This window comes from Syngnathoides biaculeatus, chromosome 23 (assembly GCF_019802595.1).
Source record: "Syngnathoides biaculeatus isolate LvHL_M chromosome 23, ASM1980259v1, whole genome shotgun sequence".
In the NCBI taxonomy this organism is placed as follows: Eukaryota; Metazoa; Chordata; class Actinopteri; order Syngnathiformes; family Syngnathidae; genus Syngnathoides; species Syngnathoides biaculeatus.
The window spans coordinates 18,849,529-18,862,453 of record NC_084662.1 but is presented as its reverse complement, the minus strand read 5'-3'; the positions used below and the strand labels follow the sequence as shown (position 1 = coordinate 18,862,453).

Here is a 12,925-nt window from a genome sequence, read left to right as displayed (position 1 = left end):
GCCATTTTGCCCTCCTCCCCACCCACCCACCACTCCTTCCTTTTTTTTTTTTTTGTTTGAAAATTGGGGGGCTTGGTGGCTTTGCTGTGTGGATTCTGCTTTGACAGACCACATAAGTGTCTGTTTCATTTCATGAAATTGATTCAGAATTACAATTGTATGTCATGTATTAATAACAACTGACAATAAAGTAACTTGAACTTTATGCTCTGTATAACATTAAACAATGCATGATTCATGAATTTTGTCTGACTCAACACTTCATATGTTGTTGTTTTCCTTTCGGCTTGTCCCTTTCGGGGTCGCCACAGCGTATCATCTCAGATGAACGCATATATATGTTTGGCACAATTTTTACGCTGGATGCCCTTCCTGACGCAACCCTTCTCAGGGAGTGGAGGCCCCAGTGGGATACGAACCCACAACAGTTAGTTTTCAAAGGATGTATTAAATTAGTAAGCATTGGAATACGAAGTGCTACAGCAGAGGAAAACCGTTGAAGCGTGAATGCTTAATTTAAACTTTATTTCCCAGCATGCATTTCAAGAATTGTGTCATTTCCGCTCGTAATCTCGCGATACTGATGACTTGACCCTGCCCTATGTCTCGCGCACTCGCAGCTCCTTCGCTCAGTATATAAAGCAGAACAACGAGGGACGGAGGACGGCTGGGGATTCGCAGCCCGGGATTGTAAATAAGACCGATAAAGCTGTTTTATTTACAAAAGTAATGCCGGCTGTTTTAGAATACCGTTCCCAGTTGTTTTAAGGTTTTTTTTTTTTTGGTCATTTTTGGCTCTTTATTTCTCGCCCATTTCCGTGTGGTTTTTACACTACGGGTATAATGGCGAGCTCGGCTAACTCGAACCCAGTGGTAAGGATCAATCTCAAGGATTGTCAACGGGGAAAATGGGGGTAAAGTTAACTGAGAACTGTTGAACACGTTTTTTTTTTCACTTAATCGAATCATATTTATTTATCCATTACATACACTCCAGCATCACAAAATTAAACTAGCTTCCACCAATTAGACATTTGAATCAGTTTTTTTAAATCAAACTTCTTTATTGCATACAGGTTAGGAAATGTTTTCACCCAAACAGATGTTACCGAGTCAAATTTGAACAGTTGTGACATGTTTGACTCTTGCTCAATTGCCAGGTTGCATCTCATCCGTTGGCATTTTTAATGTTCCTGATGATTGATTTAGTAGGCTGAATATGGCCACATTGTCTTCGTTTATGGCGTTGAGTGTAGTCGAGTGACATTTTGTATGTCATCCCGTGGTAAGCAGTGACCAAAGGGGGAAACGGCCGAGGTAACGTGCTTCTTTTTTTTTATTATTTTTTTAAAAACCTATGTACGCAAAGCACTTCGAAAAACACCGCGAACCTATAGTTTCTTTGTGATGAAATAAAGTAGGTGAAAATCGCGAGGGCGACGTTCCCTGTGCTGCTGCATTATCATCTTCCACCATTCCACGACTTGATGGCAACAAAGCCGCGCACCCCCCCCCCCAAAAAAAAAAAAAAAAGTCCAAATCAATTTAAAAATGAAATTCCATCGATAATTCTATTCTAACTTCTCCAAAATGCCAAGTTACACGACAGTTTGGCGACTAAGGCCCATGTTTCTAAACTGTGCTAGGCTGTCGAGCTGCTCCATAAAATGGCTTCCACGTCTGGCTTCTCTCTGCTTCTGGCCCTCCTCCCTCGCCGCTGCCTCGTTTTATAGCGCCATCTTGGCTCTCTATATAGACTGGCCGGGATGGGAAGGTGCTACTCGACGCTACGTCACCGACTTTTCTTCTAAACCTTTAAATAGTGGAGGAACAGCCCGGGCCGAGGGGGAGGGAAGGCCAGATCCGTGTATGCGCGTCGGGAAGTCGCGGCAATGCCGGGCGATGTGTTTGTATTTTTTATGTTAGGAGAGGACTGTCACCTCTTTTGTGTTCCGGTCTGTTTTCAAGGTTGAATGTGGCAATTTCACAGGCGATGTCCTCGAATAATTTCCGTCCTAAGCACGAGGCTTAGTGTTCAAATCACTTGATAGTCTGAAACGAGCGTATTACAAAGACGCCGTTAATACGTTTAGGGTTTCATTTACTGTAGAGCTGACTGTAGCCGTTTGATTGAGTGGTGGGTGGAACCCGTCACGGTCCATATTCATCAACTTAATACACTGGGGAATATTATGCGTTGTTGCTTTAATTTGACCGAGTGATAAGGTTCCTAAAACGCACAGTAACATTTGCAAGTGAACTTTATACAGTAATTTGACATTTTACAAGCTCTTAAATCTCCAAATGTTCGATGTTCTAGTACTTTTTGCACAACTTGCTGTAGCCTAACAAGGAGTTGAAGACAAAATTAACACAAATGGGTGTTAGATCCAATAATCAACCAATGCATTTTTTGTTCAATTACAATGGTCCTAATGCATGGTAATACAGCGTTTTTGGTGGAAAGGTCACCTGGCATAACACATTAAACTGAATTAAATTTCATTTGGTTTCACAGAGGAAAAATATACCGTTCCCAAAACCGATCAAAAGTTCATTCAGAGTACTCTGATGTGTTCTGTCTCTTTTGATGTATATATGGAGTAGTGTCAATGTTCAGACCCTTGAAAATACTGAAAACACTGTTTTGCATCAACCTTTAGAGTTTTAACATGTTTTCCTTTGTTGTCTTTATGCATTTATATGGTAACTGGAAGTAAACGTGCTAAGAGTTAATTGGTAGTTTAAAAATCCTCTTGGTGCTGTTGACATTTTGAAAGGACACCGTCCAACAAATGGTGAACAATAACATGCCATTGTTAAGGTTCAAACAGGATGTTCTCAGAGTGAAGTGCTCACTATGCTAGTGTCATCAATACGAGACAAATGCCTTGTGTTTTGGCAAAGAACGATGGTTCTGATTCTGAGAGTCTTGAACAGTGAGAAAAAGACATAGAAGTGGGTATCTTCCATTTTCATGGATTAAACAACTTTGGGGGAATTTACCTTTCAATTCCTTGTTAGAGAACAGCAAGTAGTGCAAAAAGTATTGAAACATTGATCAGTTGAACAAGTGTTTAGAAAATGTCTAATTAAACCCTATAGTGCTTTTGAGGTTCGTCCTGTATTTTCACCTGAAATCAGAAGTCTTTCTAACTTTTTTTTTACATATGACTCGTAATAACAGTTAATATTTGTAGTGTATTGACAATGGAACAGGTATAACCTCACTGGCAGTGACCAGTATCATGCAGTACAGTTCTATACCAGTCACATTTGAAAAAAGTTACGGGTGTGGTCAGTCATGCCTCCAGATATAAAGTTACGGGTGTGGTCCACCAATCATGCCTGCAGATATAAAGTTGCGGCTCTGTGTTGTTTGTAATTATGAGTGTACCTCTTCAAGAGCGGAGAGGAGCGGTGAACTAGCAAGTTGTAGGCTGAGCAGAGACTGGGTGCTTCCGTGTTTCCGTGTAGTTCATTGCACTGTATTGGTTTTCATGTGCGCTGAGAGTGCGATAAGTGCGCAATTGCACAGTGGTGCATCTTCTAAGGAACATTGGTCACGACTACACAAAATAAGCGACGTCTTTCAATATCTATGTATTTCTAAAAATTTTACATGCGTTATTTTTCGTGCTCGACTACAGATTTCCGAGTGCGATTGCGCGCTGGTATGTACGTGTCCGTCTAATCACAGTGACTGCTATATCATTGTGTACCACAGATTTTAGCACTCCTACCACAATTTGAGTTAATGGGCCCCCTGCTAAATATTACTGAACATGAGATTTTATGGTATATTCAAGTTGGTGAATACATCCCCATGGCTCCAGCCGAAATCAGAGAACTTCTTGTAGTCTTTGTCGAGATAACATTATAATACACAGCTTTGATTAGCTGTTTTAGTTTCAGATGAAATTTTTAACGTTTGTGTTTTTTTTTTTTTTTTCCTTGAAGCTTAAACTGTACAAGACTGTGATTGAGGATGTGATCAATGAGGTGCGAGAGTTGTTCCTTGATGAGGGGGTGGATGAGCAAGTGCTTCTCGAGCTGAAAACGGTAAATGCTTTGTTCCAACATGCTTTCACAGCAGTTGTTTTCACAACAACCAAGTATCCTAACTTTGAGAAAACAATACAGCAACTGAGGTAGAAGCAGTAACAATATTGTTGCAACAGGCTTTAATTTTATAAATAGAGCACGCAGATAGCTTGCAACACTAAATTTGTTTCATTTGGTTTCTTTGAATTATTTTCGTTTCTTTACATTTCAGCTATGGGAGAGCAAACTGCTGCAGTCCAAGGCAGTGGAAGGCTTCCACACTGAGGAGCAGGCAGCCTTGCAGGCTGCACAGCAGCAGCAGCAGCAACAGCAGCAGCAGCAGCAGCAGCAGCAGCAACAACAACAACAACCATCACAGCAGCAAGTTCAACAAGGGCAACAAATGACACAGCCAGCACAGCCCCAGCAAGTCATCTTGCCTCCCCAACAGCAACAAGGTTGGTTCAAAAGAATTAGGAGTACTCTAATTTGTATCCTTAAATGTCAAGGCAAATGCATCCGGCATTACCAAATGTCTCCGCTTAGTTGAATTGAAAATATTTGTATGGCTTTGTTTTGTGTATTGTATTACATGATGTATTTTGACCTTGATTCTCTGTGCAGCTCCCCAGCAGCAAGTTATTGTACCAGATTCCAAGATTCTACAGCATATGACAACAACAGGGATGGCAAGTAGTAAACACGGAATTTTAACATGATGAGCAAAAGTATTTCAGTGGTCTTTTTGACTGGTCAGAACAACACAATCCACCTTGTGTGCTCTCTTTTCCTCACTGTGCCCGTGGAAAGTAGGTGAACAGCTGGCTAAACTTGTTTGCACTGCAAAATGTCTATGCGTGCTCAACTTGTTTCCATTATGAAAGTTGTATGCACTTGTACTTACGTACTTTAGTTTTGGCACAGGTGAAGGCGCACACAGTTAAGAGAAGCACGTTGCATTGTTTTGTTGTTTTTGATATCGGCTGATTAATCAGGAAGTTAATACGAGCTGTTTTGGAAAGTGATAAAAATTGGCATTTTTTTTTTTTTTTTGACATTTTAACATCAATTTTTATTTAATTTTACTGATTGTTAAATCCTAAAGGAGTCCAATGATCTGCAAATAAAATTGTTTTAAGCGTAAAGGGGCCAAATAAATTACATTCTTTCTATAGATTAATGAATCAGCTCAATGTCCTGCAAAATATAAAGAAAATGATCAGTCGGGCACTTATTTTTAATATTCTTCTTGCGAATACTTGCAAAATTGCAAATAAAAAAAGGATCTCAACACGGCTCGTGTCTTCCATCATAGTTTTTCAAATTACGACCTGTGTAAATGTGCTTAACTCGATTACATGCATGCTGTATTCCTCCAATAGAGTGCAGCAGCTACGCAAGCAGCTCTTGCTCTGCCGACGGGTGTCACACCCTACCCACAGCTTATCACCAGCTCAGGTAAGGCCCACACATTAAACTTTGTTTTCATTAACTTAAAAGCCTCGGTACAATCATGCTAAGCTGATTCGTATGGGCTGCATAATGAATCAGACAACCGTCCTGATGTATTGTGGTTCTTTAGGTCAGTTTGTGCAAGTTTTGCGTGCACCCAACGGGGCTCAGTACATCATCCAGCAGCCACCGCAGTCAATCCTCCTGCAACAACAAATGCAACCTGGCTCAGTCCAGGCTCCAGTCATACAGCAGGTACTCTAACCAGCATTTCCGTACACAGTTTAATCAGTTCATCCTCGCCTGGTGAAGTACACCAGGTGAGAATGAACTGATTGCAAGGTAATTGCAGACCCTTTTAGAACATCATGGAAGTTTGCTTATATCTATAATTACATTCAAAAAGTTCAACTTGCATAGGTCTTAGATTCAGGCACAACTATATAAACAATTTCTTGATTTATTTTTGTTTTAATAATTTAAGCTTCCAGCTCATAAAACCCACAAAATAAGGAATTCAAAAAGTTAGAATACTATGATGAAATAATTCCAAAGTTTTAAAGTGAGTCTCACAAACTAGTCATCCACTAAACTCAATGGACCTGCACGAGTTTCCCCATGTGTCAGTAAATAGCTTCAGTTTGGTTCAATAATGTCCAAAATGCCACAGTGTATCGAGGCAGTGATTAAAGCAAAGGGATTCCAAACAAAGTATAAAAAATTAAGGTATCATTTTGAAAGTACTATAGAAGGAGTTCTTGGTCTACGACTGAGATCTGTTCCGACAGTAGCGACTTAATTGGAATTTTGACTCAAGTCAGATTTCACCGTTAGTCAAAATTCACGAAGACCGCTGGGATTGGCTTCAGCATTCCCGTGACCCTTGTGAAGATAAGCGGCTCAGAAATTGATGGGTGTTAGTACTTCATTTAGAAAAACCAAAATACTTTAAAGTAAAAAATATAAGATACTTCACTTACCACTAGGAAAGTCGAGAACGTCTTAAACTGAGAACTCCCTGGATTTTGATTGATTTAATATGACCCCAATTACTTTCTTTTTTCTGGAAAAACTGAGAAGTAAACGGTAATTTCTTCACAGTATTATGAGGTGGGAACCCAAATAATGTAAAAATAAACCTATACTTTAAATAGTTTAAATTGCGGGCCCTGGATTTACAATCTCTGAAAGCTTTAACTTTTTGAATGGCATTATGGAAATACACTTCGATGATATCCATTGTTTTGGGAAAGAGTCTGCTTGTGCTAAAAGAAGTAGAATCAACTTGAGGGACCGGAAATACTTGGAAAAACAAACGTGAATCAGACGATACTACTTTGGTCAGCATTTCTCCTGAAATCTATCACAAACTTTTTCCACAAAGACTGTACCAGAGTTCTGGTGCTATTTCCCCATTTAATTAAATTCTTGTTTTGATTTTAGTTGTGTTGAGCAGACTTGTTTCACTGCTCTGTTTTCAGGTCTTGGCTCCTCTACAAGGAGGCCTTCCTCAAAATACAGGAGTCATCATTCAGCAGCCACAGATCGTCCTAGCTCCCGGAAATAAGGTCCAGGGCAACACACAGGTCAGCATGCTTGAAAGTATCTTTTTCAATGTCAAGCAGCCTCCTACTTTTTTCTGTTCACATTTTGGAGGTGTGTATTCAGTGAATGAATGTCATGTTTGTTTCCTGCTATTAGTATAGTTTCTTCCACATGGCATTCAATCAGTCGCTGCTGGACTGTTCTGGTTGTCTTAGAAGACGTTTGACCTCTCATCTGGGCAGTATTCATCAGTTCATGCACCAAAGTCTTTGAAGACAACCAGAAGAGTCCAGTTACAATCCAGTCAATGAATACCACAAAATGACTGTGGTGAATGAGAATATTTGCAGACATAACTTTCTTCGTGAGAATGTGTAAAGACATAGTGTTTCATAAGCACATCTTATAGACTATACACCGTCCCCTGTGATACACTAGAAAATACTACTTGATAGACAAGTAAATAAATAGCATAAGTTAACTGGAAAGGCACTTGAGAGAGACTTAGAAATTATATTTTGTTATATATATTCTGTGGTGTTTCGTATATTGCAGAGAAGATTTCACTGGATTTTAGTTACTTTAATTGACCATTTGTTTTTAGCATTTGTTCCTTTGCTAAAATACAGTGCTGTATATTTCTGTTGCTTGTAAAACAAGATTACACATCCAGCCAAGGAAGGAGCGAGATCGGATTGGCGGGGCTCGGAAACAGTACTACCTCAATGGCAACTAAACAGTAGCATGACTCCAACGGCTTACTGCAATTTATTTATTGCATTTCCATAGTGTGATTCGTACCATGAGTTCCAAAATCCAAGTCTTTACAGATGCACTATTGTTGTGCCATTTAATGGCAGCAGCATCTAGGCAAGAGAGTACAAAGCTGTCTTTCTCATCTTGTGTTGGTGCCCTGTTAGGTGACACAGGCTGCCGCGATGGCACCTCAGCCCGGTCAGGCCGCACAGGTGCAGCAGGTTCAGCAGGCCCAGGGGGCAGTGCCACAAGCCCAGGTGCAGAGCCAGGCTCAACAGGCAGCCCCGGGTCAACCTCAGCCTCCCATGATGCTGCAGGTGGACGGCGCTGGAGACACCTCGTCAGATGAAGACGAGGATGAGGAAGAAGAGTATGATGAGGACCTGGAAGAGGAGAAAGACAAAGATGGGGGAGAAGATGGGCAGGTGGAAGAGGTGAACAGAGTACCTATTGCCTTTTAACTCACTATTGTTGTGAGTAGTCCACGGGTCATTGTTGATCATGCTCTTTTTTTTTTTCCACTTCTTAGGAGCCACTGAATAGCGGCGATGACGTCAGTGATGAGGAAGACCAGGAGCTGTTTGACACTGAGAATGTAGTTGTGTGTCAGTATGACAAGGTGCGTCGTCATTGAGATTTACATTAGCCTGTCATAGTCTGGTACTTGCTTAATCTTTTATTTCTCAAATGGACATCATGCCTTATGTGCAGAATTGTTGTACAACTTGTCCAATGAAGTACACTTGGAACACACTTATTAGTTACACTGGTAGCATGTATGGTAGAACATGTTTGAGTGTGTATACCTTACCATATGATGACGCTCACAAGGCAGTGTGGAATAATTACTTTTTACATCTGTACATAGAAGAAGCTTACATTGCCCCACACACTGCCTGTGTAAGCAGGTCATTAGAGATGATGTTGTTCACGCTAACGGTGTCACATCAACACTAAAATGATCACACCACAGCAAACAGAATAGGATAACTAGCAAATAATAAAACAAAAGAACAACTCAATAATTGTCGATAATTGGGACAAAACATGCGCTTTAAATGCTATTTACGTACTCTGAGCATGCTTTGCAGCTCTAAGGAGGTACTTCGTACCACAAAGCATGCTGGGAGGAATTAAATAGTGTTTAAAGTGCATGATTTGTGTCAATTGTTACTTGAGTCATTCTTTTATCTCTTATTCGTGCCGCCTATTATTTGTGAAGTTGTGCCCAACTAAACTCGGAAAGGAATGGTAAAAAACACTAAATGGAATGAAGCATGAAGTGATGCCATTCACATTGTTCACTCAAGATTAGTTTGTTTGAATTTTAAACTCTCTGGAGCCTTCTACCACTGCGCTCCAAAAAATCCTGCAAATTGCCTCCACTGCAAACGCAAATTGACACACTTGAAAATTGTTTTGTATATTTTCACTGCATGCTTACTAGCTCAACATTTATGAATTCCACTGTCTTTGTAACCAGTTTTTGTTTGCATTCTCTTATGTTTGTAAAATATAGGTGTTCATTGCAAACGCAAAACAATGTTATTGGGCGGCTGAAATGGTTTAAAGGCATTTTAGTTCATTTCAGTGTGGCAAGTGGGTTTGAAATATTACAAAGCCCACTCTTCAACTGATGTCCAAGAATTCTTTTTTACTTGGCTCGTACACACAATAATAGTCCCAGATCATTCATGACTGGCTGGTTGTTCATAAATTAGATGGTGAAAATGGCAGCCACAAATAAAGGGATGGCATAACGTGTGGTCATTGTTCAAGTGTCAACCCTGAGACCTCTCTCGCAGTATCGACACTCATTTACCTTTCACAACTTTGTCCATAGATTCACAGAAGTAAGAATAAATGGAAATTTCACCTGAAGGACGGGATCATGAATCTTAATGGGAGAGACTACGTCTTCTCCAAAGCCATCGGGGATGCCGAATGGTGAGCCCAGAAGACCAAGTGAAGTAACGGAAGCAGGAACTCTGTTACTACTCCTATCCAGTTAATGGACAATATCAATATCCTTCCATATCCTGCGACTGGATTTGATTGCAGGAAGTGTGTAAGGGTCTGACAAAGGACTGCAAGGTCTTCTACTACCAATCGGATGTCACTGGTTGGCAATCGGCAAGCGAGCCTTGAGGGATGAGAAACCAACAGCGAAAGGGAACACTATTTGTTTCTCAGCCTAGCTTTGACCTGAATGAATTCCCACACATCCTTTCACATGACTGAGGACCTGTGTGTGCTGACGTTGAAAGTGTCTCAGTGCACTCCTAGTTGGTAGACATCTTCAACTTGTCTACACTGAAGTCCAAATTTAAGATTGCTGCCTTCACGTCTGCCAAAAGTAAGTTTTGGCGTCACTTTTGTTTTCTTCATTCTCTGAATTTCTTTTTGAAGTCCTGTTTCTGAAAAATATTGGAGTTAAGCGTTTAATCTGTCAGTTTTAAACTATTAATTTTAAATTGAAGGGTTATAACAAAGTTAATGTTGAACTTAAAATTATTTATACCTGCATGAAGGCATTATTTTAAATCTAACAAGCAATGATTCCAAACTTGTTTTATTCGTTCCCCCTTATCAGCTTTTCTGTAGCGTCATTCCTCTAAGCAAAATAGAAGCAGAGCCATGGCTGAAGTTCGAACCGTTCTTTAAATTGCGTTCTCTCTGTGTATGCTTAAAGCAATCAAGTTCATTCACTTTGCCTGTGCGTTTGTCAACTGCATCACTGAGCACCCCTTAAACCTCCCCTAAAGGTTGCCACCTTTTGCTGAACGCTGACGCTACTTTTTGTATTTATTCATTGTAGTACAAGGTGTTTAGTTTTTTTTTTTAAATCGGCACCAAACTGTGCTCTTACAATCTAAATAAGTGTTCCTTTTTTTCTGTTGGCTGAACAAAGATTTGTGACATTGTTCCTAATCATCTTGGATGTCCCTTTGTGTTTTAGTCTGGAGTTTTAAACGGGCGCGTTTTCTATTGAAAGAATTACAAATGGGGTTTGTTTTCTCTAAAATGATTTTAGTGACCTGTTGTTGAAATTTGAAATAAAGTACAGTGGTACCTCTACTTACGAATGTCTCTAGTAATGAAAAATTCAGGTTATGAAACACCTTCTGGGAAATAATGTCTCCAGTTACGAAGGAAAATTCAGGATATGAAAAGCAAAAATTAGGCAGTGGATTCACAGCCCCATAATGCCACCAAACGTAAACATCTTGTATCGAGGTTTTGAAAGTGGCACGATAGAGCTGCTCTCCCATTGGCTATCGCCGTAGCATCTTCCTGGCATCTCATTGGTTAGGAAAGACAATCTTACCCATTATGCTTTTCATTTCTCTTGGACACTCGATTGTGAAAACCCGTTCAACAAAGATCGCCCAAAGAAAAAAAGATGAGTTCCGCAGCTTTCGGCAAGAATGGACAGAGAGAAGGTTCTGCTGTTTGTCTAAATTATAATGACAAAATTACAACAATGAAATACTCAAATATAAAGTGCCACTTTGACACGCGCCCTACTATGTTTGCATCAAAATGTCCTGCGGGGGCAGCTGGAAGAAAGCATGTCAAGAGCCTACTTTCCAGAGTCCATTAGTCAGGAGCAAATCCGTTTTTGGACCCAACAAGGTGAATGGAATTCAGATAGCTTTGCTGGTGCTTTATCAATTGTGAGGAATGGAAAGCCATGGGGAGTATGCCAAAAAATTCGTACTTGATGTTTCCAAAAAAACATTTTGACAACTTTGCATAAAGACAAGATAATCAAACAAATAAAACACGTGCCTATGTTGGCAAGAACTGTTCACCATCGTATCATCATGATGGTAAATCAAATAGAATTACGTTCACGATGAACGGATGGAAATCTCAACGCCTGCATGTTTAATCTAACGATGTATGAAACCATGCAGGACCAGAGGTCGCATTAATCTTAAGAAATACTTCTGCCAAAATTGGTTAACAACAGCGTAACACTGTTATTTGAAAGAATTCAGAGACTTATTGTACTCTAAAAGTGTTGGGTGTCACATAAATGTGCAAATACGGTAGTATTTAGTTTTTAAATATTTATGGCTCTTTTGAAATTACATTTTAATATGTTTGGGTTTCATGGGTCTCTCAGTCAAAAAGGTTCCCGACCCCTGATTTAGTGGAATTAAATTGTGCGCATGCGTACATTCGTACGTACATACGTTTTCTCTCAGCCCTCAAAATGTTTGCCTCCTCCTCCATCCCCCACGATTATTTTTCCTTGTCACTCACCATTCTCTCTGCATTGTCGCCCAATGTCAAAGATAAATGAACCCAGTTTTTTGTATTATTATTTACATTATGTACTATGAATGCTTATTTTTGGCGTGGGGCATGAAACCGATTATGCTATTTACATGTTAAAATGCGCTTCTACTTACGAAAAAATTCACATAACGAAACTACTTCCGGAATGAATTAATTTCGTAAGTAGAGGTACCAGTGTACTTGTTTTGGGGGGAGAGCTGTTGAGTCATCTGACTGGTTAGTGGTGTTCACACATTTATATTGTTGATATACATAAACCTTAAGAAGGAAGCAAGACAATGTTCTTATGTGTTCATGTGAGCAACCTTGATGTCTTTTGGCATTAAAGCAGTGACATTTTTTTTCTCCAGAAATTCAAGTAATTGATTTTATACAGTAGCTCTGTGTGAATGATGGCTCATACAAGAGTCATGGTCGTTCCCACATACTGTACTTCAATGGTGAGTGTGCCTTTTTTGATTTGTACTCCTGCTTTTCTTGTACTTTGCAAGAAGGGTGTCTGAGAAATGTCACCTTGGCTCTGTTGTGACTTCTAATAGCTGTTGAAATGTATTGTTCAATAAAATGTTTTATAAATTACATTTGAAATCAAGTACATCATTGTGTTTTGAATTTGGAACATTATGCAGACATTACATTTTGGGGTGTGACAAATCACACTTTCATTCAATACCCCATACTGTACTTGCCAATATTTTGCAGTGTGGTATGCTCCAAGTACTTGTGAATGTTGGGGTATACTCATTCATGTGAAACTGGCCGGTTTGAGTTCAACATAAGTAAAGGCCAAATGCTGAGTTGCTGGGCATTCTGTGTTTGA

The 12,925-nt window shown here is 39.8% G+C and overlaps 1 protein-coding gene across 1 annotated transcript; it reads left to right on the top strand.

The window, feature by feature from the left end:
- The first annotated feature begins 705 nt into the window (after positions 1–705).
- Positions 706–12,673, top strand: gtf2a1 (general transcription factor IIA, 1). The gene is made up of 10 exons (XM_061812514.1): positions 706–873; positions 3,961–4,062; positions 4,277–4,502; positions 4,669–4,733; positions 5,427–5,502; positions 5,627–5,751; positions 6,978–7,082; positions 7,962–8,231; positions 8,327–8,416; positions 9,641–12,673. Exons 1-10 carry the CDS (start codon positions 844–846, stop codon positions 9,746–9,748), a joined length of 1,197 nt encoding a protein of 398 aa, XP_061668498.1. The 5' UTR covers positions 706–843; the 3' UTR covers positions 9,749–12,673.
- The last annotated feature ends 252 nt before the right edge of the window (positions 12,674–12,925 follow it).

Excerpts from the sequence above, each read along its gene's own strand:
- gtf2a1 (XM_061812514.1), top strand. The coding sequence starts at position 844 with ATGGCGAGCTCGGCTAACTCGAACCCAGTG. Across the intron at positions 4,734-5,426 it reads ATATGACAACAACAGGGATG|AGTGCAGCAGCTACGCAAGC; the intron begins GCAAGTAGTAAA and ends TTCCTCCAATAG. Across the intron at positions 7,083-7,961 it reads AGGTCCAGGGCAACACACAG|GTGACACAGGCTGCCGCGAT; the intron begins GTCAGCATGCTT and ends GTGCCCTGTTAG.